This window comes from Ornithorhynchus anatinus, chromosome 7, assembly GCF_004115215.2.
Source record: "Ornithorhynchus anatinus isolate Pmale09 chromosome 7, mOrnAna1.pri.v4, whole genome shotgun sequence".
Classification (NCBI taxonomy): Eukaryota; Metazoa; Chordata; class Mammalia; order Monotremata; family Ornithorhynchidae; genus Ornithorhynchus; species Ornithorhynchus anatinus.
Genome location: NC_041734.1, coordinates 27,284,514 through 27,312,460, shown reverse-complemented (window position 1 = coordinate 27,312,460; position 27,947 = coordinate 27,284,514). Strand labels below are relative to the sequence as shown.

The 27,947-nt window shown below is 47.5% G+C and overlaps 1 protein-coding gene across 5 annotated transcripts in view; it reads left to right on the top strand.

The window, feature by feature from the left end:
- Window positions 1-27,947, top strand: part of ERBB4 (erb-b2 receptor tyrosine kinase 4) — a 1,160,668-nt gene that overhangs the window by 874,865 nt on the left and 257,856 nt on the right. For 2 of the 5 annotated variants that reach the window (XM_029069453.2, XM_029069456.2), the window contains exons 15-16: window positions 18,196-18,350; window positions 24,113-24,157. In XM_029069453.2, coding sequence (XP_028925286.1) covers window positions 18,196-18,350; window positions 24,113-24,157 — 200 coding nt within the window. Of the gene's footprint in view, window positions 1-18,195; window positions 18,351-24,112; window positions 24,158-24,280; window positions 24,356-27,947 lie in introns of all 5 variants that reach the window. The other 3 variants (XM_029069454.2, XM_029069452.2, XM_029069455.2) reach the window with 2 other exon arrangements.

Genomic DNA, 27,947 nt, shown 5'->3' with positions numbered 1-27,947 from the left:
AGAAGTCTGGGAGCGGACCGGGTTTGGGAGGGAAGATGAGGAGCTCAGTCTTGCTCATGTTGAGTTTTAGGTGGCGGGCCGACATCCAGGTGGAGACGTCCTGGAGGCAGGAGGAGATGCGAGCCTGAAGGGAGGGGGAGAGGACAGGGGCGGAGATGTAGCTCTGCGTGTCATCTGCGTAGAGATGGTAGTCAAAGCCGTGAGAGCGGATGAGTTCACCGAGGGAGTGAGTGTAAATGGCAAACAGAACAGAAGAGGGCCAAGAACTGACCCTTGAGGAACTCCAACAGTTAAAGGATGGGAGGAGGAGGAGGCTCCAGCGTAGGAGACCGAGAATGATCGGCCAGAGAGGTAAGAGGAGAACCAGGAGAGGACAGAGTCCGTGAAGCCAAGGTGAGATAAGGTATGGAGGAGGAGGGGATGGTCGACAGTGTCAAAGGCAGCAGAGAGGTCAAGGAGGATCAGAATGGAGTAGGAGCCATTGGATTTGGCAAGAAGGAGGTCATGGGTGACCTTAGAGAGAGCAGTCTCGGTAGAGTGGAGGGGACGGAAGCCAGATTGGAGGGGGTCTAGGAGAGAATGGGAGTTAAGGAATTCTAGGCATCGATTGTAGATGACTCGTTCTAAGATTTTGGAAAGGAAGGGTAGTAGGGAGATAGGACGATAACTGGAGGGGGAAGTGGGGTCAAGAGCGGGTTTTTTTAGGATGGGGGAGACGTGGGCATGTTTGAAGGCAGAGGGGAAGGAGCCCTTGGAGATTGAGTGGTTAAAAATAGAAGTTAAGGAAGGGAGGAGGGCAGGGGCGATGGTTTTAAGAAGGTGAGAGGGAATGGGGTCCGAGGCGCAGGTGGAGGGGGTGACACTTGCGAGGAGGGAGGAGATCTCCTCTGAGGATACTGCAGGGAAGGATGGGAAAGTAGGGGAGGGGGTTGTTGGGGGGGAGGGGAGAGGCGGAGGGGTGACTTTGGGGAGCTCAGACCTGATCGTGTTGATTTTCGTGAGGAAATAGGTGGCCAGATCATTAGGGGTGAGAGATGGGGGAGGGGGAGGAACAGGGGGCCTAAGGAGAGAGTTAAAGGTCCGGAACAATCGGCGGGGGTGACGGGCATGGGTGTCGATGAGGGAGGAGAAGAAGCTTTGCCTGGCAGAGGAGAGGGCAGAGTTAAGGCAGGAAAGGATAAATTTGAAGTGTGTGAGGTCGGCTTGGTGCTTGGACTTTCGCCAGCAGCGCTCAGCAGCTCGAGCATAGGAGCGTAGGAGGCGGACGGAGGAGGTGATCCAGGGCTGTGGGTTAGTGGCGCGAGAGCGGAGGAGGGAAAGGGGGGCGAGAGAGTCGAGATGAGTAGAGAGGGTGGAGTTGAGAGCGGAGACCCGCTCGTCGAGAGTGGGAAGAGAGGACAGGGCGGCAAGGTGAGGCGAGATGCTATTGGAAAGACGGATGGGATCGAGAGAGCGGAGGTCTCTGTGGGGCAGTAGCAAAGATTTGCAGGGGGAGGGAGTGTGAGAGATGAGGCAGGTGAGAAGGTTATGGTCAGAGAGAGGGATTTCAGAGTTGGTGAGTGAGGAGATAGTGCAGCGGTAGGAGATGACGAGATCGAGGGTGAGACCGAGTCGGTGAGTGGGCGCGGTATGGTGGAGGAGGAGGTCGGCAGAGTCGAGGAGGGATAGCAGGCGGGCGGCAGAGGAGTCGTCGGGTACATCCGTATGGATGTTGAAGTCTCCAAGGATCAGAGTGGGCAGAGAGAAGGAGAGGAGGAAGGTGAGAAAGGGGTCAAGGTGGTTGAAGAAGTCGGAGGTGGGACTGGGAGGGCGGTAGATGACGGCGACAAGTAACTGGAGTGGGTGGTAGAGGCGAATGATATGGGCTTCGAAGGAGGGGAAGGAGAGGGAGGGGGGAGGAGGGATAGTGCGGAAGCGGCATCGGGGCGAGAGGAGGAAGCCGACGCCTCCTCCCTTACCGGTGAGTCTGGGGGAGTGGGAGAAGGAGAGACCTCCGCTGGAGAGAGCGGCGGCGGAGACCGTGTCTTCGGGAGAGAGCCACGTTTCCGAAAGGGCGAGGAGGAGGAGAGAGCGGGAGAGGAAAAGGTCATGGATGAAAGGTAGTTTGCCTGTAATAGAGCGGGGGTTCCAGAGGCCACACTTGAAAGTAGCTGTGGGTGCAAGGGGAGGAGGGGGGGAAGGGCGGGGGGAGGGGAGGGTTTGGATGGGAAGGAGGTGGCGGGGCCCTGGACGAGGAGAGGGGGATGAGGGGTGGCGGTGGGACAAGAGGACTGGGATGGGGCATGGGTGGGGAAGAGAGAAGGGGGGAGGGGGTGAAGAGGGGGTTTGGTGGGGGGAAGAGTAGGGGGAGGGGAAGAGGGTAGCGTTGGTAAAGTGGGGTTCTAGGGCGGGAGAGAGGAGGGGGGAGGAGACAGAGGAGAGAGCGGGAAAGAGCTGAGCGAGAGAGGGGAAGGGGAAGGGGAGGATAGGAAGGGGAGGGAGGGGGGACATGGCGAGGCCAGAGAGGTGGGTGGCAGCACTGACAACAATAAACAGTAATAAACGAAATCGGTAATATAGCAACATGATACAATATGATACAATACAGTGGTGCTAATATAGCAACGTGATACAGTATGATACAATATAGTCGTGTTAATAAAAGGGGTGATGATCAGGGTCGGGGGTAGACTCGATTAAGGGGCGACCTGATCAAATTCAAAGTCTGACGACAATAAACAATAAAAAGCGAGATCGCAAATATAGCAACATGCTACAGTAAGGCACGCTACAATAGTGTTAATAAGCAGGCGATGACCAGGGTCGGGGGACGAGCCGACCCTACCCAATCAGACTCCAAATCAAGCGGCCAGCGGCCGAGAGAGTCCCAGAGCTCATGACCAAATAACCCTGTGGCGGCAGGGGGGCCCTGAGGTTGTCCGGGGTGGGTGGCGGCCGTAGGCGGCGGCTAAGGTAAGGTAACATGGTGAGAACAAGGACGTCGTCGCCCGGGGCAGGGGCGGGAGAGATGAATCACCTCAAGAGGGAAGAGGGAGTGAGGCCTTCCCAAAATGGCCGCCTCAGGCAGAGTGGGGGCTTCCTAAAATGGCCGCCTCGGGCGGAGTGGGGGAGCGGTTGGGGAGCACAATGTCCCCGGGCCCGAGCAGGGGGACACAATGTCCCCCGAGGACACAATGTCCTTGGGGCCGAGAAGGGGAGCACAATGTCGCCAGGATCGAGAAGGGGAGCGCAATGTTCCCGGGCCCGAGCGGCGGGGGGGGCGGGTGGACTGGAAGCTGGTGGCTGGGGGTCTGTGGGGGCGAAGATCCGTAGTGTCGGAGTTCCCGAGCGGGGGTGCGGAGGTCCAGGTTGTGAAAGGCTGAGGCGGGCGTGGGTCCGGACGGTCCGAGGCTCAGCTCCCCGGTGGAGGCGGAGGAAGCGCAGATGAGTCAGCGAGCGGTAGGCCAAGGGGGGCTTGTCGGGAATCGGGGCAGGGGGTGGGCCGAGGCTGCGCCTCAGGGGAGCAGAGATCCCGAGCCCACGAGGTAATGGCTCCAAGGGTCCGGGCGATGACAAGGCTCAGCTTCCCGGGAGGGGGGGGGGGTGGTCTCGGCGTGGATGAGTCGGCGGTCGGCGGCCAAAAAGCCGCTAAAGTCGGCAGTCGGTGGCCAAAAGGCTGCTAAAGAGCTAGGCTGGAAACGGGGGGCAGGCTGCCCAAGGAACCACCGCCTGGGAGGAGAGCTCCAGAGTCCATGTGGTGGTCGATTCGGCTGGGAAGAGGGGGCCCGGCGGTCTGAGACTTACCCCCAGGGGAGCAGAGATCCCGGGCCCACGTGGTAGTGGCTCCAAGGCTCCGGGCGATGACAAGGCTCAGTTTCCCGGGAGAGGGGGGTGGTCTCGGCGTGGATGAGTCGGCGGTCGGCGGCCAAAAAGCCGCTAAAGTCGGCGGTCGGTGGCCAAAAGGCTGCTAAAGAGCTAGGCTGGAAACGGCGGCAGGCAGCCCAAGGAACCCTCATCTGACTATCCAGGTGCTGTGAGAAAGGCCCAGTGGGACCCACACTGACCTCTTCAGCACTTAGACACCATAATTCAAGGTGAATAACATAGATTCTCCCAAGAGTCTGCCGGCTTTCTCAGAGGAGATCAGAAGAGTTTCATAGTTTCCCACTGTGTTCTGAACTTTTTTAAGACAGTGCATCGACAGTAGTCATGGCATTTATTCAGTACTTACCACATGTCTACCCCAGCGCTTAGAACAGTGCTCGGCACATAGTAAGCGCTTAACAAATACCAACATTATTATTATGACAAGGACTCTGCTAAGTGCCAGAGTAGATAGTAGGGCAAATGGGATGGGCAGGGATCCTGCCTCCCATCCTATTGTATTGTACTCTCCCACTCGTCTCTAGTACAGTACTTTGCAAACAACAAACATTTAGTAAATACAATTGATGGATTAAGTGCTTTCTATGAGCAAAGCACGATATTAGGCACTGGGAAAGAAGAACCCACATGAAATATAGACGTAGACCCTGGGCCCCTATCTGGCTCAAATCTCAGAATATGGAGGGGATGGGGTGTCAGCAGACACTTAAGAAAAGTCAAACAAAAATATGAGAGACAAAGATGACAATAAACATGAAAGGAAAATCAGACCAACAGCAACACAGGTCACAAGCGTGGCCATGATGGTGGCCTTCTCACTGCAAATAAATGTTGAGATGATGGCTGCCATAGTTTGAGTTTTGGGGGGCTGGTAACCAGATAAGATGCAGTCTCTGTCCTATATAGGCTCATTATCTTGGAGGTAGGAAATGCAGGTAACCTATTTTAGAGCTGAAAAAATTGAGGCACATGGACAGGTTGTTACTTGCCCCTATTTTACAGCAGAACTTTGCCCAAGCTAGGATTACCCCCCAGGTCCCCAATTTCCATTTCCAAACTCTTTCCATTAGGCCACACTGCTGCCTCCTATTTAATCTCAAAAATGTATTTTGGTACAAACTACCCAACTGGAGTCAAAGGCCCCATGATGTTTCCTGGAGGAATGGATGGGGTTGTGGAGCATCTAGATCTCTGCTACTTGATATCAGACTCAATATTAACATTTTCCAGGTGTTAGAGGATGTGGAGCATTGAAAAGAGCACTGGGCAGGATCCATGGACAGTGTTTCAGATCCTTCGCTGGACTACAGGGAGCTCCCACTCTAATAGGAGGGTGGAAGAGTCTAGACATTCAAAGCCAAACCTTGCCGTACTCTGAACGTTGTGCTGGAGCCTTCTGTCCTCCTGACCTGCTCTTAGTGGGGACTCCTCTGCCCAACTTCATCTGTGACAGGGAATCTTCTGCTCACCCTGCTCTCTGGCGGAGAATCCTCTGCTCACCCTGCTCCCACTATCTAGTGGGGAATCCTCTGTCCTCTTCACTTCCTGACAAGGACAGGGCTTGACTATTTTAGTCTTTCCAGGAGGAGTGATGTGCCCCTAAACCATAAGGGTATCCTTTGGTCCACATAGGTTTTCTCTTCTTTCACCTAGAAACCTTTGATTTTCTCAAGCCACTAGCCTTACTTTTCTTTTTTTCAGTATTTGATAAGCACTTCTTATGTGTCAGGCACTGTACTAAGCACTGGGATAGATACAAGCTAATTAGATTGGACATGTCCATCCCCTACATGGGGCTCACAGTCTTACTTCCCCATTTTACAGATTAGGGAACTGAGACACAGAGAAGTTATGTGACTTGTCCAGGGTCACATACTGTAGACAAGTGGCAGAGCAGGATTGGAATCTAAGTTCTTTTGACTCTCAGGCCTGGGTTCTGCCTGCTGGGCAACAATGCTTCTCTACCTCCAAACCCACAGACTCTTCCCTCTTTCTTTCTCATTTATATATCTTATAGACAATGTACAGTTATAATCTGAAAATGATGTTTGTGTAAAGAGGATACCTAGAATTTCCTGTGGGTTGTTCAAGTTTGTTTCACTAACCCACCAAAATGTCCACCCATCCCAACACAAGCCACTGTATTCTTGTGTATTTACCCTTGGGAAAAGGAAGGAAACCCCTCTGGTGCCTTGTGATCTATGGTGGTGACTAGAATATAGAGGCTCAAGATAGAGGCTTTATAAGGAGGGAAGAAATGACTTCAGGTCTCTTGCTATCACAACATCAGCTCCTCTTCCACACCTGCCCACTGGCTCCAAGATTAGAGAATGTGCCGTTCTTTCCAGAAGCTGAAGTAAGAGGGTAATCAATCAGACAGTCAAGCTATCAGTTGTATTTATCTTGAGAGTTTATGTGCAGAGCACTGTACTAAGCCCTTGGGAGAGTAAAATATAATATAGTTCATTCATTCATTCATTCAATAGTATTTATTGAGCGCTTACTATGGACAGAGCACTATACTAAGCACTTGGAATGTACAATTCAGCAACAGATCCCTGCCCAATGATGGGCTCACACTCTAATCGGGGAGAGAGACAGCAAAGAAAAACAGAACAAAACAAAAGGCAAAATTATCATGATAAATAGAATCAAGGTGATGTTTATCTCATTAACAGAATAAATAGGGTAATAAATAATACATACAAATGAGGGGAGGGAAAGGGGGGAGGGGGAGGAGCAGAGAGTGGGGTTGGGAGGGAAGGGGGAGCAGAGGAGAAGGGGGCTCAGCTGAGGGGAGGTGAAGGGGGAAGGGGGAGGAACAGAGGGTGGAGGGGGAGCAGAGGGAGAAGGGGGTAGCTCACTCTGGGAAGGCCTCTTGGAGGAGATGAGCTCTCAGTAGAGCTTTGAGAGGGGAAAAGAGTTAGTTTGGTGGATGTGAGGAGGGAGGGCATTCCAGGACAGAGGTAGGACGTGGGCCAGGGGCTCATGGTGGGATAGGCTTGAATGGGGTAAAGTGAGAAGCTGAGTGGCAGAGGAGAGGAGTGTATGGGGTGGGCAGTAGAAAGAGAGAAGAGAGGTGAGGTAGGAGGGGGTAAGGTGATGGAGAGCTTTGAAGCCAAGAGTGAGGAGTTTTTGTTTCATGCGGAGGTTGATAGGCAACCACTGGAGATTTTTAAGGAAGGCAGTGACATTCCCAGAGCATTTCCAAAGGAAGATGATCTAGGCAGCGAATTGAGGAATAGACTGGAGTAGGGAGAGACAGGAGGAAGGGAGATCAGAGAGAAGGCTGACACAGTAATCCAGCCGGGATATTATGAGAGCTTGTACCAGCACAACAGCCGTTTGGATGGAGAGGAAAGGGCGGATCTTGGCGATATTGTAAAGGTGAGACCGGCAGGCATTGGTGACAGATTGGGTATGTGGGCTGAATGAGAGAGCTGAGTCAAGGATGACAAGGTTGCGGGTCTGTAAGGTGAGAAGGATGGTCAGGCCGTCCACAGTGACAAGGAAGTCAGGGAGAGGACAGAGTTTGGGAGGGAAGATAAGGAGGTCAGTTTGGACATGTTGAATTTTAGCTGGCGGGCAGACATCCAGGTGGAGATGTCCTTGAGGCAGGAGGAGATACGAGCCTGAAGGGAGGGGGAGAGGACAGGGGCCGAGATGTAAATTTGTGTGTCATCTGCATAGAGATGATAGTTGAAGCCGTGGGAACAAATGAGTTCACCAAGGGAGTGAGTACAGATGGAGAACAGAAGAGGGCCAAGAACTGATCCTTGAGGAACCCCTACAGTTAGTGGATGAGAGGGGGTGGAGGAGCCCGCGAAGAAGACCGAGAATGAACGGCCAGAAAGATAAGAGGAGAACCAGGAGAGGATGGAATCCATGAAGCCAAGGTGAGATAAGGTGTGGAGGAAAAGGGGATGGTCTACAGTGTCAAAGGCAGCTGAGAGGTAGAGGAGGATTAGAGTAGGAGCCATTGGATTTGGCAAGAAGGAGGTCATGGGTGACCTTTGAAAGAGAAGTCTCCGTAGAGTGGAGGGGATGGAAGCCAGATTGGAGGGGGTCCTGGAGAGAGTTGGAGTTGAGAAATTCAAGGCAGCAGGTGTAGAAGTCTCGTTCTAGGAGTTTGGAAGGAAGGGTAGGAGGGAGATAGGATGAAAACTGGAAGGGGAAGTGGGGTCGAGAGAGGGGTTTTTTTAGGATGGGAGAGACATGGGCATGTTTGAAGGCAGAGGAGATGAAGCCATTGGAGAGTGAGTCGTTAAAGATAGAAGCTAAGGAGGGGAGGAGGGAAGGGGCGATAGTTTTTATAAGGTGAGCAGGAATGGAGTCCGAAGCGCAGGTGAAGGGGGTGGCACTTGCAAGGAGGGAGGAGATCTCCTCTGAGGATACTGCAGGGAAGGATGGGAAAGTAGGAGAGAGGGTTGGGAGCAGGGGAAAAGAGAAGGGGGAGGAGTGACTCTGCGGAGCTCAGACCGGATTGTGTTAATTTTTTTAATGAAGTGGCCAAATCGTTGGGGGTGAGGGATGGGAGAGGGGGAGGAACAGCGGGCCTGAGGAGAGAGTTAGAAGTCTGCAACAATTGACGGGGGTGATGGTCATGGGTGTCAATGAGGGAAGAAAAGTAGTTTTGCCAGCGGAGGAGAAGGCAGAGTTAAGGCAGGAAAGGGTAAATTTGAAATGAATAAGGTTGGCTTGGTGCTTGGACCTTCTCCAGCAGCACTCAGCAGCTCGAGCATAAGAGCAAAGAAGGCGGACAGAGGCAGAAATCCAGGGCTGCGGGTTAGTGGAGTGAGAGCGGTGGAGTGAAGGGGGTGGGGGGCGAGAGAGTTGAGATGAGTAGAGAGGGTGGAGTTGAAAGCGGTAACCTGATCATCGAGAGTGAGACGAGAGGATAGGGAGGCAAGGTGGGGTGAGATACTTTGGGAGAGACGGATGGGATCAAGAGAGCAGAGGTCTCTGTGGGGGAGTAATACAGATTTGCAGAGGGAGAGAGTGTGAGAGAGGAGACAGGTGAGAAGATTATGGTCTGAGAGAGGGATTTCAGAGTTGGTGAGGGTGGAGATAGTGCAGTGGTAAGAGATGATGAGATCGAGGGTGAGACCAAGTTGGTGAGTGGGCGAGGTGTGGGGGAGCAGGAGGTTGGCAGAGTCAAGGAGTGATAGCAGGTGGGCAGCAGAGGAATCACCGGGTACATCTATGTGGATGTTGAAGTTGCCGAAAATCAGAGTGGGCGGGGAGGAGAGAAGGAAGGTGAGAAAGGGGTCAAGCTGGTTAAAGAAGTTGGCGCTGGGATCAGGGGCACAGTAGATGAAAGCTACAAGAATCTGGAGGGAGTGGTAGAGGCGAATAATATGGGCTTCAAAGGAGGGGAAGGAGAGGAAATGTGGGAGAAGGATAGTGTGGTAGTGGCATTGGGGTTAGAGAAGGAAGCTGACAGCTCCTCCTTCCCAGTGAGTCTGGGGGAGTGGGAGAAAGGGAGGCCTCTGCTGGAGAGAGCAGCAGAAGAGACCATGTCTGCAGGAGTGAGCCAGGTCTCCGTAAGGGTGAGGAGGAAGAGAGAGCAGGAAAGGAAAAAATCAAGGATGAAAGGTCGTATAAGGGAGCGAGGATTCCAAAGGCCACACTTGACAGCAGCTGTGGGGGCGGAGGAAGGAGTGGGGAAGGAGTGGGGGGAGGGGAGGGTTTGGATGGGAATGAGATGGCGGGGACCTCGGCGGGGAGAGAGGGATGAGGGGTGGCGATGGGACAAGAGGACTGGGATGGGGCATGGGCAAGGAAGAGGGAAGGGAAGGGGATAGGAGGAGAGGGTTTGGTAGGAAGGAGCGCATGGGGAGGGGGATGAGGGGTGCCGCTGGTAAAGTAGGATTCTAGGGTAGGGGAGGGGAGGAGGGGAGGAGGCAGAGGAGAGTGCGGGAAAGAGCTGGGTGGGAGAGGGGAAGGGGAAGGTGAGGATTGGGAGGGGCAGATGGGAGGAGGGGGTGTGGAAAGGCATGGTAAAATCAGAGAGGTAGCTGGCAGCAGACATATCCCTACCGACAAAGAGTTTACAGTCTAGAAGGTAGAGGGCAAGCATTCATTCATTCATTCATTCAATAGTATTTATTGAGCGCTTACTATGTGCAGAGCACTGTACTAAGCGCTTGGGATGAACAAGTCGGCAACAGATAGAGACAGTCCCTGCCATTTGACGGGCTTACAGTCTAATCGGGGGAGACGGACAGACAAGAACAATGGCACTAAACAGCGTCAAGGGGAAGAACATCTCGTAAAAACAATGGCAACTAAATAGAATCAAGGCGATGTACAATTCATTAACAAAATAAATAGGGTAACGAAAATATATACAGTCGAGCGGACGAGTACAGTGCTGTGGGGATGGGAAGGGAGAGGTGGAGGAGCAGAGGGAAAAGGGGAAAATGAGGCTTTAGCTGCGGAGAGGTAAAGGGGGGATGGCAGAGGGAGTAGAGGGGGAAGAGGAGCTCAGTCTGGGAACGCCTCTTGGAGGAGGTGATTTTTAAGTAAGGTTTTGAAGAGGGAAAGAGAATCAGTTTGGCGGAGGTGAGGAGGGAGGGCGTTCCAGGACCGCAGGAGGACGTGACCCAGGGGTCGACGGCGGGATAGGCGAGACCGAGGGATGGTGAGGAGGTGGGCGGCAGAGGAGCGGAGCGTGCGGGGTGGGCGGTAGAAAGAGAGAAGGGAGGAGAGGTAGGAAGGGGCAAGGTGATGGAGAGCCTTGAAGCCTAGAGTGAGGAGTTTTTGTTTGGAGCGGAGGTCAGGGAAATGGTCCTGAGCTCAGCACTGATCAGGTGCCATATCCCTGACATAAGTGATAACTCTACAAGTCTCATGACACAGGAATATAAGCAACACTTTCACCAGCAATACAGGGACCCTGGTATTGCACTGGGGTTGAAGATTAGAGCGTATTGGGAAAGTAAGACTTCTCACCCTCCACTGAGAATCACTCAGTCAGTCAGTGAATCAGTCAAAATTATTGAGTGCTTACTGTGTGCACAGTGTTGTACTGTTTGGGAGAGTACAGTGAAACAATACAAGTACAATAAAACAGTAAACAGACACATTCTCTGCCCACAGCAGGTTTACAGTCCAGAGAGAGGGACAATCACTAATAAAAATAAGTTAATTACAGATATGTACGTAAAGTGCTGTGGGGCTGGGAGAGGGGATGCCTAAAGGAAGCATATCAGGGCGATGCAGAAGAGAGAGGGAGAAGAGGTAAAGAGGGCTTAGTCAGGGAAGGCCACTTGGAGAAGATGTGCCTTCAATAAGGCTTTGAAGATAGGGATAGTATTTGACTGTTGGATTTGAGGAGGGAGGGTGTTCCAGGCCAGAGGCAGGATATAGGCAAGAGTTTGGCGGCAAGATAGAAGAGACTGAGGTACAGTGAGAAGATGAGCATTAGAGGAGTGAAGTGTGCAGGCTGGGTTGTAGTAGGAGAGTAGCAAGGTGAGAAAAGTGGGAACAAGGTGATTGAGTGCTCTAAAGCCAATGGTGAGGAGTTTCTGTTTGATGTGCAGGGTGGCCAAGGGGAAAGAGCCCATGCCTGGGAGTCAAAGGACTGGGTTCTAATCCTGACTCTGCCACTACTCTGAAGGGTGACCTTAAGCAAGTCACTTAACTTCTTTGAGCCTCAGTTCACCCATCTGTAAAATAGGGATTAATTACCTGTTCTTAGTCTGTGAGCTCTTTTTGTGACAGGAACTGTGTCTGACCTAATTATCCTGTATCTACCCCAGGAGTTAGTACAGTGTTTAATATATAGTAAGCATGTAAGAAATATTATCATCATTATTATTGTGATTATTGTTATTGCAAGAAAGGGTGACTGGAACTCCATGCTCCAGAAAAATTTGGCATAGGTTTCCCTCTTCAGACCCAGATCTTTCTTGGAATTGGCTCTGCCAAACTTCCCCTTGGAGTTCATTCAAGTCTCAGAAAAATGATTTTAGAAGAAAGGCTGTTTGTGTTCCACATTTTCACATTTGTATATAAAAAGGATTTGGGTGTTTTGAGTCAACTTCGTTAAGCATTGCCATTTCCAGATGGCTTTCCAAATTACACCCTGAAGTTCTAATCCTTTGTGACTTTTTCTTCCCATTTCAAACTGGCTGTTCCACTTGTTCTAAGTGAAATTTAATCAACAATTGGAAAGCTCTCTCACTCCTCCTCTGGCCTGGCCAACAAGCTCCCTGTAAAGTCAGGTTTCTTCAGTACAGGGGGATAGGAAGAAGTTGGCTTCACCTTTTTATTTTTCATCCCTAATAAATATATCCAGTTTTGGCATAAATTAAGTAAAGACATTATAACCTACCTCTAAATTGATCAGTTGTATTTGTTAAGAGTATATAAAGCACTGTACTAAGTACTTGGGAGAAAACAATAGAGAATGTAGATAATCGTGCCCTCAAAGAGCTTACATTCCAGTGGGAAGACCTGACATCTCACCCCACACTACAAATTTCCAGTAATATGCACCCACTCCACACAATCACGGGAATAATATAAACATTCCTTGTTCTGGCAGCCACTATCAGTCCCATGTCACTTATTCTTTACCATCCCCTTCTACTGCTAGGCTTCTTGCTGGGAGCCCAGTGGATGCCCAAACCCCGGGGAACAGGTGACAAAAGCAGAAGCAGCAGAAGTGACAGCAGTGTCAGAGGCAACAGCTGGACTGATTTCTAGTCTCTGTTGTCTGACTACTTCCACACCGTTTCTTACCAGGCTTCCTGCAATTTTGGTTTCTGCTGGACACACCTTCCTTTATCTGTCAAGCCTCTTAGGACAAAAGTGATCCATACTTGTCTGTACAGATATTTGTCTGTTCAAGCAAACCAGTTGCTCCTATGGGCTTTAGAAGCTGATTGGTTATGATGTGCTTATCAGAAATGCATTTTCATTTCTTTCCAGAAATTCTAGAACTCTCAGGTTTTCTTTTGAATTTTTTCAGAAATGTAAGGTTTCTTCAAGTTGACATTTTAATTATGATTATCCTAATTGAACCACTGATGGTGAAACTCTTTTATGAGCACAGTACTATACTTGTGAAGAATGTGGTTTGGGGTAAGCTGCAGATGTGTGTTAGTCTGGCTTGGGGGATGATTTATTGATTCATTGCATCGGAACCCCATGTGACTGTGGGGCTGAGGCCGTGACCAGGACTGGGACTGGGATGAGAATCGGGACCAGCTCAAGGAGGAGCTATGAGAGGTCTTCCCCCCGATCCTGGGTCAATTCTCCCCCATCTCCTTTGTCCCCAGCCCTGTGCCGCTGGATGAATCTTCTGGGGGTTTTACGCGGTTATAATAGGTAGCCGTAGGTTGAATTGTCAGAAGTTGTAACTCTGGAGCTGGAATCCAGGCAGGGAATCTGGGCAGGGAATGTTACTGTTTGTTGTTGTATTGTACTCTCCCAAGCGCTTAGTCTAGTGCTCTGCATACAGCAAGTGCTCAATGAATATGATTGAATGAAGTAATGAATTGAATTTGGATGATGCTCACAGCCTGTTGAGGTAGATGGTTTCCCAGAGAAGCGGAAGGATATTCTATTGTCTTCCCCCAGGTCTCTTCTTGTATGGTCCAGTATTGCTGCCTAAAATAAATTGAACTTCCTGAAGTCAATATGCATTCCTGCTTTATTCCACTGGTGACAGAGAATGGATCAGATGGGGCAGTTACCAGGTCTCTGAATGATTGTAGGCAGTATTGCAATGGCATTTGTCTGATCAGACAGTCCCAACAAAACAGATGCTTTCATGCTTTTAGCCTCTGCCATCAAAATGGCTCATCGTCACACTTTGAAAGTTTTCAAGGTGATTAGGTGATGGAAGTAGAGTGAGACATAGGAATAGAAAAATCCTGTCCTAAAAATTTAGCTAAGGTGATTCCATTTTATCTCTAAGCCCTATCAGCTGAAGCCCAGTATTGGCTTTAACTTCAACCACTGCTAAATGGAAATAACACTCAGGTGTCCGGGTAAATAATTCAGGATCATCTCTGTCCTGCATATGTTCAGGGAAAGTTTGCTACCAGCATTCTGCTATTGTTCATAAAGCTTTAGAATATATTTAAACAGTCGTTACTCAAAGGTAAAATCCTCAGAGAACAGAAAACAAGATGCTTCATGATTTCTTTACCTCTTAAAATCAGAGATGACCAATAGCATCTGCAAATCTCAGAATCCCTTTTGTATACATCTTCTTCAGTTTTAGCAGAAGATAGATTCTGTTGTTTGTTCTGTTTGTGTTTGTTTTTGTTGTTGCTGTTTTATTATGTGATGGGATTTGTTGAGCACTTACTCTGTTTCAGGCAGTGTACTAAGTGCTGGAGTAGATACAAGCTAATCAGGTTGAAGACAATCCATATCTCACAGGATGTTTACATTCTTAATCACCATTTTATGGATGAGATAACTGAGGCACAGAGAAGTTAGTGACTTGTGCAAGATCACACTGCAGACAAGTGACAGTGCCAGGATATAACCTAGATGCTTTGATTTGGTTGCCCGGGATCTTTCCACTAGGCCGTACTGCCCTCAGTTTTAGGTGCATTTGGGTTTAAACCTATCCGATACTGTTTTGCTTGTTGAGATTACTGGAAGTGCTAAAGTACGCCATAATCATTGTCAAAATGATTGTCATTTATAATGCTATTAATTCCTAAAATCAAATAATGATGTGTTATATACAGGTATCATAGTTGCCATGGGAGATATAACGTTTGAGCATGCAATAAATCCATTAAGAGCATTATTTTGCTCGAGCTGCTGAGCACTGCTGGCGAAGGTCCAAGCACCAAGCAAACCTTATCCATTTCAACTTTATCCTTTCCTGCCTTAACTCTGCCCTCTCCTCCGCCAGGCAAAACTTCTTTCCGTCCCTCATTGACACCCATGCCCGTCACCCCCACCAATTGTTCTGGACCTTTAATTCTCTCCTCAGGCCCCCTGTTCCTCCTGCCACCCCCATCCCTCACCCCCAACGATCTGGCCACCTACTTCATCACGAAAATTAACACAATCAGGTCTGAGCTCCCCAAAGTCACCCCTCCCCCTTCTGCCTCCCCCCGCCCCCCCCAACCGTCTCCCCTAATTTCCCATCCTTCCCTGTAGTATTGCTCAGAGGAGATCTCCTCCCTCCTTTCAAGTGCCACCCCCTCCACCTCTGCTTCAGACCCCATTCCCTCTCACCTTATAAAAACCATCACCCCTTCCCTCCTCTCCTCCTTAACTTCTATCTTTAACCGCTCACTCTCCAATGGCTTCTTCCCCTCTGCCTTCAAACATGCCCATGTCTCCCCCATCCTAAAAAAACCCTCTCTCAACCCCACTTACCCTTCCAGTTATTGCCCTATCTCCCTCCTACCCTTCCTTTCCAAGCTCCTAGAATGAGTCGTCTACACTCACTGCCTAGAATTCCTTTATCTCCAATTCTCTCCTGGATCCCCTCCAATCTGGCTTCCATCCCCTCCACTCTACCAAGACTGCTCTCTCAAAGGTCACCCATGACCTCCTTCTTGCCAAATCCAATGGCTCCTACTCCAATCCTCCTCGACCTCTCAGCTGCCTTTGACACTGTAGGCCATCCCCTTCTCCTCCACACGTTATCTCACCTTGGTTTCATGGACTCCATCCTCTCCCTGTTCTCCTCTTATCTTTCTGGCCGTTCATTCTCGGGCTTCTTCACAGGCTCCCCCTCCCCCTCCCATCTAATAACTGTAGGGGTTCCTCAAAGGTCAGTTCTTGGCCCTCTTCTGTTCTCCATCTACACTCACTCCCTTGGTGAACTCATTTGCTCTCACGTCTTCAACTATCATCGTTATGCAGATGACACACAAATCTACATCTCCGCCCCATTCTCCCCCCCTCCCTTCAGGCTTGTATCTCCTCCTACCTCCAGGATGCCTCCACCTGGATGTCTGCCCACCAGCTAAAACTTAACATGTCCAAAACTGAGCTCCTTATCTTCTCTCCCAAGCCCTGTCCTCCCTTCCTGACTTTCCTGTCACTGTGGATGGTACGACCATCCTTCCCGTCTCTCAAGCCCGCAACCTTGGTGTCATCCTTGACTCAGCTCTCTCATTCACCCCACACATCCAGTCCCTCACCAAGACCTGTCGGTATCACCTTTATAATATCACTAAGATCCACCCTTTCCTCTCCACCCAAACAGCTATCTTACTGGTACAGGCTCTCATAATATCCCGGCTGGATTATTGTGTCAGCCTTCTCTCTGATCTCCCTTCCTCCTGTCTCTCCCCGTTCCAGTCTATTCTTCATTCTGCTGCCCAGATCATCTTCCTGCAGAAACGCTCTGGGCATGTCACTCCCCTCCTTAAAAACCTCCGATGGTTGCCTATCAACCTCCGCATGAAACAAAAACTTCTCACTCTAAGCTTCAAGGCTGTCCATCACCTTGTCCCCTCCTACCTCTCCTCCCTTCTCTTTCTACTGCCCATCCCGCACGCTCCGCTCCTCTGCCGCTCACCTCCTCACCATCCCCCGTTCTCGACTATCCTGCTGTCGATCCTTGGCCCACGTCCTCCCGCTATCCTGGAATGCCCTCCCTCCTCACCTCCGCCAAACTAACTATTTTCTTCTCTTCAAAGCCCTACTGAGAGCTCACCTCCTCCAAGAGGCCTTCCCAGACTGAGCTTCCCCTTTTCCCTCTGCTCCCTTTGCTGCCTCTCTGCCTCTGCTTCACCTGTCCTCAGCTAAGCTCCCTTCCCCCCCTTTCCCTCTGCTCCTCCTCCTCTCCCTTCCCCTCTCCTCAGCACTGTGCTCATTTGTACATATTTTTGTTACCCTATTTATTTTGTTAATGAGGTGTACATCCCCTTGATTCTATTTATTGTAATTAAATTGTCTTGTTTTTGTTTGCCTGTCTCCCCCAACTAGACTGTAAGCCCATCAATGGGCAGGGATTGTCTCTATCTGTTGCCAAATTGTACATTCCAAGCACTTAGTACAGTGCTCTGGACATAGTAAGCACTCAATAAACACTATTGAATGAATGAATGTCAGGACACACAGATTTTTTCATAGTAGTACTCAGTTTCTCTTGGTGATTAAAGGTGTTTGTGAGATCCTTACTGGTTTCACATTAATAAAGACTGGTGGTACCTAGAAATAAGTTAATTTCCTTGACCTGTCTGAATGTCTTCCCATAAAGCAAATGTAATTCCTGTAGTATGTGTTTCAAAAGCATAGCATGCTGTCATCATTCTAACATCTGAAATAGTAATAATTGTGATATTCGTTAAGCACCATGCCAGGCACTATACTAAGCGGTGGGATGGATACAAGGAAAGCAGGTAGGACAGAGTCCTTGTCCCACATCAGACTCACAGTCTCAATCCCCATTTTATAGGTGGGATAACTGAGGCAAAGAGAAGTTGAATGAGTTGTCCAACGTCACACTGCAGTCAAGTGGCAGAGCCGAGATTAGAAACTGACTCCCAAGCTTGGGCTCTTCCCACTAGGCAATACTGCTTCTTATGTGTGTCATGTTTAGCTATCTATCAGCGCACACTATCCCAGCTCTGTCACTTGCATGTTGTGTGATCTTGGGCAAGTCACTTAACTCTTCTGTACCTTACTTTCCTCATCTGTAAATTGGGGATTAAATATGTCTTCTCCCTACCCTTAGGCTGTGAGTCTCAGTTGGGACAGGGAGAGTGAACCACTGGATCATACTGTTCCCCCACAGTTCAGTGCTTGGCAGGTAATAAACGGCTGAACAAATATTACAATTAGAATTATAATTTTTACTGTATCCTCCATTTGGAATTTCAGAACTCCAGTGCATATTTCAAATGCCCTAATATAGTTGACTGTTTGTAAAGCAAGTCTATCTTAGTTGACAGTTGATATATTGTTGTTCATTGCCATTGATGTCACTGAAAACAGGTCACACAAAGATAGCTGATGTCATTTCCTCAAAATTTCACTGGCACTCTTTGCTAAGTTTCAGTTTAAAATGGCCACAAAAGGAATTCTTCAAGGAGCTAGCCAGCCACTTGGGTTCATTTAAAATCTTTCCCCCAAATCCATATGAATAAAAACAAAAATGTAAATACTCCACAGGGCCATGTTTCTAGTACAGTGAACCAGGATTTGGTTTTGTGATTCAGGAAAGTTAATTGGAACCACACAGCTAAATCCCTATTCATTAAGCCGAGTATGTGTTCCGTTTTCTGTGAGGATCCAGCACCTAGAGCACTGCACAATTGATTTCAGTGACATTTCAGAGTTGATTTAGCACACTTCTTTTTCTTTCTTTTTCTTCCTTTCCTTTCCCTCCCACAGGGGCCAGACAACTGTACCAAGTGCTCCCACTTCAAGGATGGGCCAAATTGTGTGGAAAAATGCCCAGATGGTCTTCAGGGGGCGAACAGCTTCATTTTCAAGTATGCAGACCAGGATCGGGAATGCCACCCATGCCATCCAAACTGCACCCAGGGGTAAGCTTTCCCTTGCCTTTGGGCTGAGGCAACACCTTCTGGCGATTCCCAGAATGCCTTGAGCCTCTATGGTCATTCACATCAATGCTGTTTTGCTCTGATTAGACACCAAGACTGATTGACGGAGCCATTTGGGCTGCAGTGCGAGACCAAGTTGAAGGAGGAAAAGGACTTCACTTTCTCCCGGGATTCTCATGATTCCAACAGTGCTTTCATACAAGTTGCAGCTCTCCTCCTGGGGTGATGATGTAAAACGATCCTTCTAAATTCCACTAGGAAATGGGATAGGAGGAGGGGAGGGGACTGGGGCCCTGAGTTTTCAGCTTATGGAAAATGTTGATTTAGATTTCTGTTTCCCTGGCTGCCCTTGATGGTCTGACTGCTTGGAGAGTGAGACTCTCCTTCGCAAGAACAAAGCTCTGGAGCCTTCTTTTGCTGCCAGCCCAACACAAGGGATTAACATATTGAGCCACGGAGATCCACCAACATAGCAATGAAACATTCTTAGGTCTGCACCCTCTTCCCAGCTGAAAGAGATGACCACAGCTGAAGGCGTTGCCAATCCTGAAGAAGCACCCTGACAATTCGACTGACCTGAGGTTTGTCTCCAATGCAGAATACTGCCACCTTCCCACCTTCCAGAAAAGAGATGAATTGAGCTCTGCCGCAGTCATTTATTGGGTGAAATAATTTCTACAACTTGGATTTCCTCCCTCCCTCAGCTCCTTGGTCCCCTTAGTGACTTGAGAGAGGATTAGAGGGCTTCCCTTCATTTCAGTAAAGGCATGAAGGCAGACTTCATTGCAAAGAAATATTGCATTCCTGAGAAATGATGGCTTTCTCCTTCTGACAGCCAAGCAGGCTCTTTTTGGAAGACTAGGACCATTGTTTTGAGGGGTGTGTTTTCTGTTTTCCTTCTGAATTCTCACAAGAGCACTTTCCCTTAGCTATGCTAATAGATCTGGAATCCCTGTTTCTTCACCTCTTCCTGTTGGCACTTATTTGGGCCTGGGAGGAAAATGCAATATATACAGAACTGCCATGCCAGTTGGAGACCAGCTGACAATGGATACAGGTAAACTAATACTGTTTCTTTCTGAAGAAGAGCACTCCAATTTCCAGATGTTTCAGCCAGTTCCAGCATCTCAAGACCGAGTGGAAATCACTTTTTTGAGTGACAGTCATACTAATCTCATCTGATTTATTCACCCAGAACTCAGGAAATAAAGACCAAAACAGTGATACAGCAGCTTTGCACCAAAGGCACCAAATGTCTGTGGAAGACTTGAGTCAAAAAGTGCTTTTCTGGAGACCTAACTGGAACAACGAAGAGAGGAACAGGAGGGAGAGTCAGTGGCAGAGGAAGAAAACCTGCCTGCTAAAATAATCATCCACAAGAGGGTTTTATTGTTTTGCAGCTAAAATTAAACCAGTAAATTATTCAATATAATGTTGATGTCAACAGCTGTTGCCATTCAAAATGAGACCTTTTGCTGTTTTTGCAAATCTAATTACAATGGCGCCATTAGGGAAATGAAAGTGAGATCGCTGAGACAGCCTGGATCTGTGGCCCATGTGTCTTCCTCTCAGCTCTTTCAAATCACCAGTTATGTAATAAAAGAAAATACATATTAGGGGAACACAGAAGTAGGAAATTCCACCAAAAAGATCAATTTCCCTCAGTCAGGCTTCTGGCGAGAAGAAAGGAGAAGGTATAATTGAGACCAAATTTCACTAGGCCACCTGGGAACTGCAAGTGAACAGAAAATGACATTCTTTCAACAGCGGAGTGCCATAGGCAGAGATGATTTCAATGATTTCCTGACCAAGTATTTCTGCTTCAGTTCGACTCAGCCCTCTGTGGTTTCCAAGCATGTGCTAGCCTCGACCTCCCTCTCCTTTAGCGATTGCAGAGTTTCACTTGGTCCATAAGGGTGTATTAGCAGTTTCAGATGTGTTCCTGGGAAGGTTTGGAACCAAGATCCCTAAATATAACAAGGCAGAGATCTCTTTCTGAGGGAACTGAATAGCCACTTTGGCAAGAGCTGCCAATTAGAGATGAATGATAGATGCTGTGGTGGTACTGAAGTGCTGAAGCTAATGATGGCTTTTGTTCACAAGTTTGTGTGGCAGAGGCCTGGGTTGGCCTAGTTTGATCTTGAGACTGTAAGAGGTCTTCCATGTGACTCAAAGGGTAATATGGCCAACCACCTACTAAATTTGATTTTCAGAAGACCCATTCTTAACATAAATCTCCATTTAAAGGGTTTCTGAAAAAAAAATCATCCGCATGATGTCTGCATCACTCCCTCATACTCAAAAGTTGGTTGAGTCCCAATGGCTGCCATAAGCAACCCTGATAATGGTTGTCAAGGATTAGGGCCAGCATTTCACTATGCTGGTAAGCTCTGTGATGACCAATTCCACTGGTCTCCACACTTAGTAGAGGGAGAAGGAAGCCAGGAGAGTCACTGTGCTACCTTCCCCTGGCCTCCAGGAAGTGTAAATATGTACCCAGAACTATACTAAGTGCTGGATTGATAGAAGATAATCGGGTCCCACATGGAGCTCACAGTCTAAGAGGGGAATTCGGCACTGAATCCTGTTTTGCAGATGAGGGAATTTAGGCAAAGAGAAATTTAGTGACTTGCCCAAGTTAACACAGCAAACAAGTGATGGATCTGGGATTAGAAGCCAAGTCTGCCGATTCACAGTCCTGTGCTCTTTCCACTAGGTCAGATCAGCCACTCTATAGGGTTTCAAGATACCATTATCAAATGAAAAGCCCAATTTGCCCTTCTGCACTGAGCTAGTTACATTAATGTAACATTCTTCTACATAGTATATTTTATCTTGGTGCTCTTTTCCAAAGGTTTGCACCTTGAGTGAGTGTCTTCAGAGACTTTTTCTTCCTGTGATCTGCCAAAGTCAAGCGAGTAGTTCTCTTGACTTGTTCTGGAAATTTCTAGATCCCATAAGGTCAGCTGCATATGTCAATTCCTTGTTTGGGAAGGATTTGGGGATTTAGGACTCTTGAACCAATGAGTGATCTGAACTTAGAGAGTCTCTCGTTACTTGCACTCCAATACCTGTCCCAATTCATTTAAGGCACAGGTCAACTTTGGGGAAAGACTGACCTCAGATTACCAGGAAAATATCACCAGAGCCAGATTGTGCCAGTTCTGAGCAACTCCTAGGGGCTCATGACTTTGAGTCAGCCAGGAGTAATTTGGAGCTGGCTGAGAGAGAGGCAGAAAGAAATTGAGGAGCTTCTGCTCATTCTCTTCTCCCCATTTCCCCCATCCTCAAGCATTCTTTTTTGGATTCCCCAAAGTCCATCATTCCTTATGCATCCTCAAGCTTTCCCTTAAGAATTGGTTATCAAGATCGCAAATCCAGAAACAAACTATGTTTCTTTAGGGATTATAGGGAACTTTTACCAGATCATTGAAGAACTACCAAAAACTAGGTCTGCAAGCAATCTAGGTAACCAGAATTCAGGAGTCGGAAGGTGTGTCAGGGAGAGAGGAGGAAAGAGAGAGGAAGAGACTGACAGAAAGTGACAGTAAGAGAATGATAATAATAATAGTGATGACATTTGTTAAGCACTTACTATGTGCCAAGCACTGTTCTAAGCACTCGGGTAGATACAAGCTAATCAGGGTGTCATTCATTCATTCATTCAATAGTATTTATTGAGCGCTTACTATGCACAGAGCACTGTACTAGGCGCTTGGAATGTACAATTCAGCAACAGGTAGAGACTATCCCTGCCCATTGATGGGCTTACAGTCTAATCGGGGGAGACAGACATACAAAAACAATAGCAATAAATAGAATCAAGGGGATGTACATCTCATTAACAAAATAAATAGGGTAATAAAAATATATACAAACAAGTGGATGAGCACAGTGCTGATGGGAGGAGAAGGGAGAGGGGGAGGAGCAGAGGGAAAGGGGGGGAAAAGGGGGCTTAGCTGAGGGGAGGTGAAGGGAGGGTAGAGGAGCAGCAAAGGGAGCAGAGGGAAAAGGGGAAGCTCAGTCTGGGAAGGCCTCTTGGAGGAGTTGAGCTCTCAGTAGGGCTTTGAAGAGAAGAAAAGAGTTAGTTTGGCAGAGGTGAGGAGGGAGGGCATTACAGGACAGCGGGAGGATGTGGCGCAAAGGTCAACGATGGGAGAGGCGAGAATGGGGGACAGTAAGGAGGTGGGTGGCAGAGGAGAGGAGCCTATGGGGTGGGCAGTAGAAAGAGTGCAGGAAGGAGAGGTAGGAGGGGGCAAGGTTGTGGAGAACCTTGAAGCCTAGAGTGAAAAGTTTTTGTTTCGTGCGGAAGTTGATAGGCAACCACCAGAGGTTTTTAAGGAGGGGAGTGACATGCCCAGGGTGTTTCTGCAGGAAGATGATCTGAGCAGCAGAATGAAGAATAGACTGGAGAGGGGAGTGACAGGAGGAAGGGAGATCAGAGAGAAGGCTGACACAATAATTCAGCTGGGCTTCATTCCCATTTTACAGGTGAGGCAACTGTTGCCCAGAGAAGTTAAGTGACTTGTCCAAAGTCACATAGCTGACAAGTGGCAGAGGTAGGATTAGAACCCATGACCTCTGACTCCCAAGAAAAGAGAGACAGTTTCAAGTCATGTTTACTGAAAATATTAAAGATAAAATGTTGTATGCTGAGCTTTAAGACTGGTTCTTATTGTGAAATATTTGCAGATCTCTCAGTGAAAAAGAGAGAATTGCTATTTCATTGAGAAGCTGGGCACATTGAGTCACATATTTATACTGGGCCGTTATTAGATGTTGAATGTGACACTGACCTGATTTCCCCAATTAGAAAAATTAGTTCATTGTTCTGAACCAATGTAATGACTCTAATTCAAACTGGTGATTTGAAAAATACTGAGAGCCATAAGCCCAAAGGCTGGGAGGAACTCCAGGAGGAAGATACACTTGGAAGAAAGGAAAATCTTGCAAATGCAGCTTCTGAAGGACAGAAAAAAATGCCTCAAATGGCACATTTTAAAAGCTTTTCAGTGACTGTCAATTCTGAATGCAGAACAAACTGCATATCAGTGTAAACTTCAGAGGATTTTTAGCTACTTGGACTTTAATTATTTATGTGTTTACCCAAAGAGTGTGTTTATCTGTTTCTGTCTGAGTACGTCTGGTGGCAGTTGACACACACACAAAAATCAATTTTTGTTCACCTGTGATTCTGCTGTGATGGTTAAAGACAGTGTCTGCTTGAACTGGCATGCAAATGAGACCAGTTAATTTGCTTTGTAAGTAGAGGTGTATTTAAGGATCAGAGTGCTTTCAAGGCCCCTGCCAAGCCAGCGACGGACTGCAGGACGGCAGATTTGGTCTGAGAACAGCAGAAAAGCCCAACAGTGCTCCGTGTCCCAAAACAAACCCCCAGTTCAATCTTCAGAGGATGATCTGACGTGAAAGAGCCCAAGTAGACAAATATGTCTTTGAATGGTATTTTGCTTTCAGTTGACCAAACACCAAAACGGCCTGGGCAGGGCCTATCGACTTGAGATATTCAGGCCTTCTCGATGCAGGTTCCTCCACTGAAGGTCACCGCTGCTTGCTGTGTGCACATCAAATAGGAGTCCCTGGCTCCAGGCTTTCATTTCAGGCTTCCTCGGCTCCATTGAGAGTGATCATTATGAGTCCAACCCATGGGGTGTTCATATTTCTTTTCCTTCGGCCCACATCTGACCAATTTCTCCTTTCTGTTTTGAATGCTGGGCTTGCTGCAGGTGCATTGGCTCAAGAATTGAAGACTGCATCGGCCTGATGGATAGGTACTTGGTGTGCTTGCTTGCCATGCTAGCCCTTCTTTACCATCTTTGCGTGAGCAAGGGGGCATGTGTGTGCTTGGCTCTGAGGCTGGCGAGTGACATTCTTTGTTCTGTGATTGCCTGCAGGTGTAGAGGCCCCACTAGCCATGACTGCATTTACTACCCTTGGATGGGCCATTCCACGTTACCTCAGCATGCTAGGTAACATCTGCCTCGCTTCCATTTTCTCCCCAGTCCCTTTCCCCCTAACCGTAGCCGAGAAATCCTAGCATAGCCAATGTGAATCCAAGGATCCAAAGGGAGCCGTAAAACGCTGGACTGACTTTGTGTTTTCCACCTGAGTGATTTCTAAACCAGGGTTAGCAATGTCACCGAATGGTTAATTTAGAAACTGAAATGGCATTCCAGGCCAATAAATCTGTGGATCTTTTTTTCTAAGAGTTTTCAGTTCAGAGCAATGTGAATGATTGCACCAAGGGAAATTTATGAAAGAGGAATCTGCAAAGGTCTGAGGTTAGCGATTCCTCCAGGAGAACCTTTATTAAATCTTATCCCACTCTCAGATTTTGCTTAATTTAAAATGGTGGATCTGTTCTCCAGCCTCAGCATGATCATCACTGTCTAAAGCTCATTCAGTGCTTGGAGACACTGGGATCCACAAGAACAGAGAGATTGTTCTGCCATTTAAAGCAGCACAGGACAGAACCTTCTGGAAGCAAATGCAGGAACCCTTCTGGGGGCTGGCAAACAGGATGGTTTTGTTGACTTTGCATATCAATTACTCTATCAGTGTTATTTATTGAGAGTTTACTGTTTGCAGAGTACTGTATTAAGTGTTTCGAAGAGTGCAATAGTGATAACAGATATGATCCTTGCCCGCAGGAAGCTTACAATCTAGTGGGGAGACAAAGTTGTTAAAAATAAATTACAGGTAGGGGAAGCAGCAGACTATAAAGATGATGTATATAAGTGCTGTGGGATTGGAGTGGGGTGAGTATCAAAGTGTTTAAGGGGTTCGAGCCCATGTACATAGGCAATACAGAAAGAAGGATGAATAAAGTGGGGCAATGAGAGGTTACGTAGGGGAGCCTTCTTGGAGGAGATAGAATTTTAGTAGGCCTTTGGATATGGGAAGAGTGGTGGTCTGTAGGATATAAAGAGGGAGAGAGTTCCAAGCTAGAAGGAGGACATAAACAGTGGCTCATCAATGAGAGACAAGAGATTGAGGCAGAATATATAGGCTGGCATTAGAGTAAAGCTTGCAAGCAGGTTGTAGTGGGAAAGAAATGAGGTTAGGTATGAAGGGAAGTGTCTTGCAGCCAATGGTGATGAATTTCTTCTTAATGAGGAGATCTATGAAACCACTGGAGATTTTTGAGGGAGGGGAGACATGGATTGACTTTTTTTTTAGGAAAAAGTTCCAGGCTACAGAATAACGTATGGATTGGAGTGCAGAGAGAAGGAGACAAGGAAGTCAGCACAGTTTTTCAGAGGAGAGCCTTAAAGGCCAAGTACATAGTTGCCTGAAGCGAATATATTTGGGTCTTAGGTTCCAGGAAGTGCCCCAATCAGCTCCCACATTTAGACAACAGCATTTTCTTTTTGTAGTCAGTGCTGGGCAGGGAAGGACCAGATGTCCTGAGATGGAACTGGCTAATCCAATCCTTGTAATAATAATGATGATGACAATAATAGTATTTTTTCAGCATTTATTATGTGTTATGCACTGAGAAAGAGACAAAATAATCAGGTTAGACACAGTACAACTCACCTGAGGTCATACAGCTGTCATATGGCAGAACCAGAATTAGAACCCAGGTCTCCTGACTTCCAGTCCTGTGTTTTTTCCATGAGGTTGCACTGGTGGGTTTTAAACATTTAATTTTGAAATATGTTCCTGATTGCAGCTCATGCCGGGGTATCCACTGATCAGCAGAAGTCTTTGTATTTATTAAACCTGTGTGACTTGAATCCATACTTTCCAGTATTGAGGTTTCTAGGACTGGGCAATAAACCAAATAGATGACATTTACGTTAGAGTTCTTTATAAATACGTAGTCAAGTACTATGGAACCTTAAATACGTAGTCAAGTACTATGGAACCTAACACTGTGCCTGTGTTCTTTAATTCCTTTGGCTTTTCTTGTAATTTTCTTATGAAAAAGGAGTTATGGAAGGGAAGTGCAAGTCCATGCTGCCTTCTATCATTTATTTATCTTCACATGCTCCTTGTCTCTACTAAGTACACATCTTCATTGAAATTAAAGGTTGACGCAACATGGCCTAATGGAAAGAGCTCGGACCTGGGAGTCAGAGAACATGGGCTCTAATCCTGGCTCTACTTCTTGTCTGCATTATGATCTTGGGGAAGTCATTTAACTTCCCTGTGCCCCAGTGGAAACAAAATCCCACTCTCTCTACTTAGACTGTGAGCCCCATATGGGACAGGGACTGTGTCCAACCTATCTATAATAATAATAATAATAATAATGATAATGGTACTTGTTTAGCACTTTCTATGTGCCAAGCACTTTTCTAAGCACCGGGATAGATACAAGTTAATCAGACTAGACACAGTCCCTGTCCCACATTAGGTTCACACTCTTAATCCCCATTTTTTACAGATAAGGTAACTGAGGCACAGAGGAGTTAAGTGACTTGCCCAAGGTCACACAGCAGAGAAGTGGTGGAGCTGGGATTAGAACACAAGACCTTCTAACTCCCAGGCTTGGGCTCTATCCACTATACCATGTTGCTTCTCCGTTTACCCTAACACTTAATACAGTTCTTGGCACACACTGAGTTTTTAACATATATTATTATTATTTATTATTGTTATATAATAATATAAATTATTAATATTATCATTATTTTCCCAGACCTGACCTTAGTGTTGAGTATGAGATGTTGGCAGCCAAGGAGCCAGGTCATTGCATTTGAATGCACTGTATTTCCCAGTTGGTTTGACTGAAGCAAGGCAAACAAACTTGACTAAGTTCAGGGGCTGGGAAATGGGTACCCATGGCACTGTGGGCATAGCCAACAGTGCTATGGACTGCGTAAGTAAGATAGGAGCATTCTGCCAAGCAGAGTGGTTACCATTGGAAGCTGAGAGCTGTCTTGTTCTGCTGCCCAATTGGCTCAGGGACTCTAGAATGTTTTGCTCCATTGGTGGGCTCATTGCCTTCACTCTTAGAAAGAGAGCCAAACTGGTTTGGGGAATGAAATATTTTTCTATGGAATCATCAGTGACAAGGTACATGTTACAATTGCTTTGTTCTCATTCATTGTCATATTGTACTCTTCCAAGCACTTAGTACAGTCTTCTGCACACAATAAATACTCAATAAATATGATTGACTGACTGATTGACTGACTGAATTGGCCCCTTGGGATGAAATTCAATCTACAGCCCATAGGAATGAGATAATCCCTACCCCAAGATGTGTCTTGTGTTCTAAACCAGCTGAAGAATTCATTGAAGATTCAGACAAAAATATGGGTATAGTCCTCCAACCAGTTTTTACTTTAATGATAATAATTCTAATGATGGTATTTATTAAGTGCTTACCATGTGCCAAGCACATACTAAGCTCTGGGGTAGATATGAAATCATCAAGTTGGACAGAGTCCCTGTCCCACATGGGGCTCACCGTCTAAGTAAGTAGAGAGTGGGTTTTAATTCTATTTTAACAGATGAAGAAACTGGGTCACATGGAAGTTAAAAGACTGGCCCAAGATCACATAGCAGGTAAGTGGTAGAACCAGGATTAGAAGTTAAAAGACTAGCCCA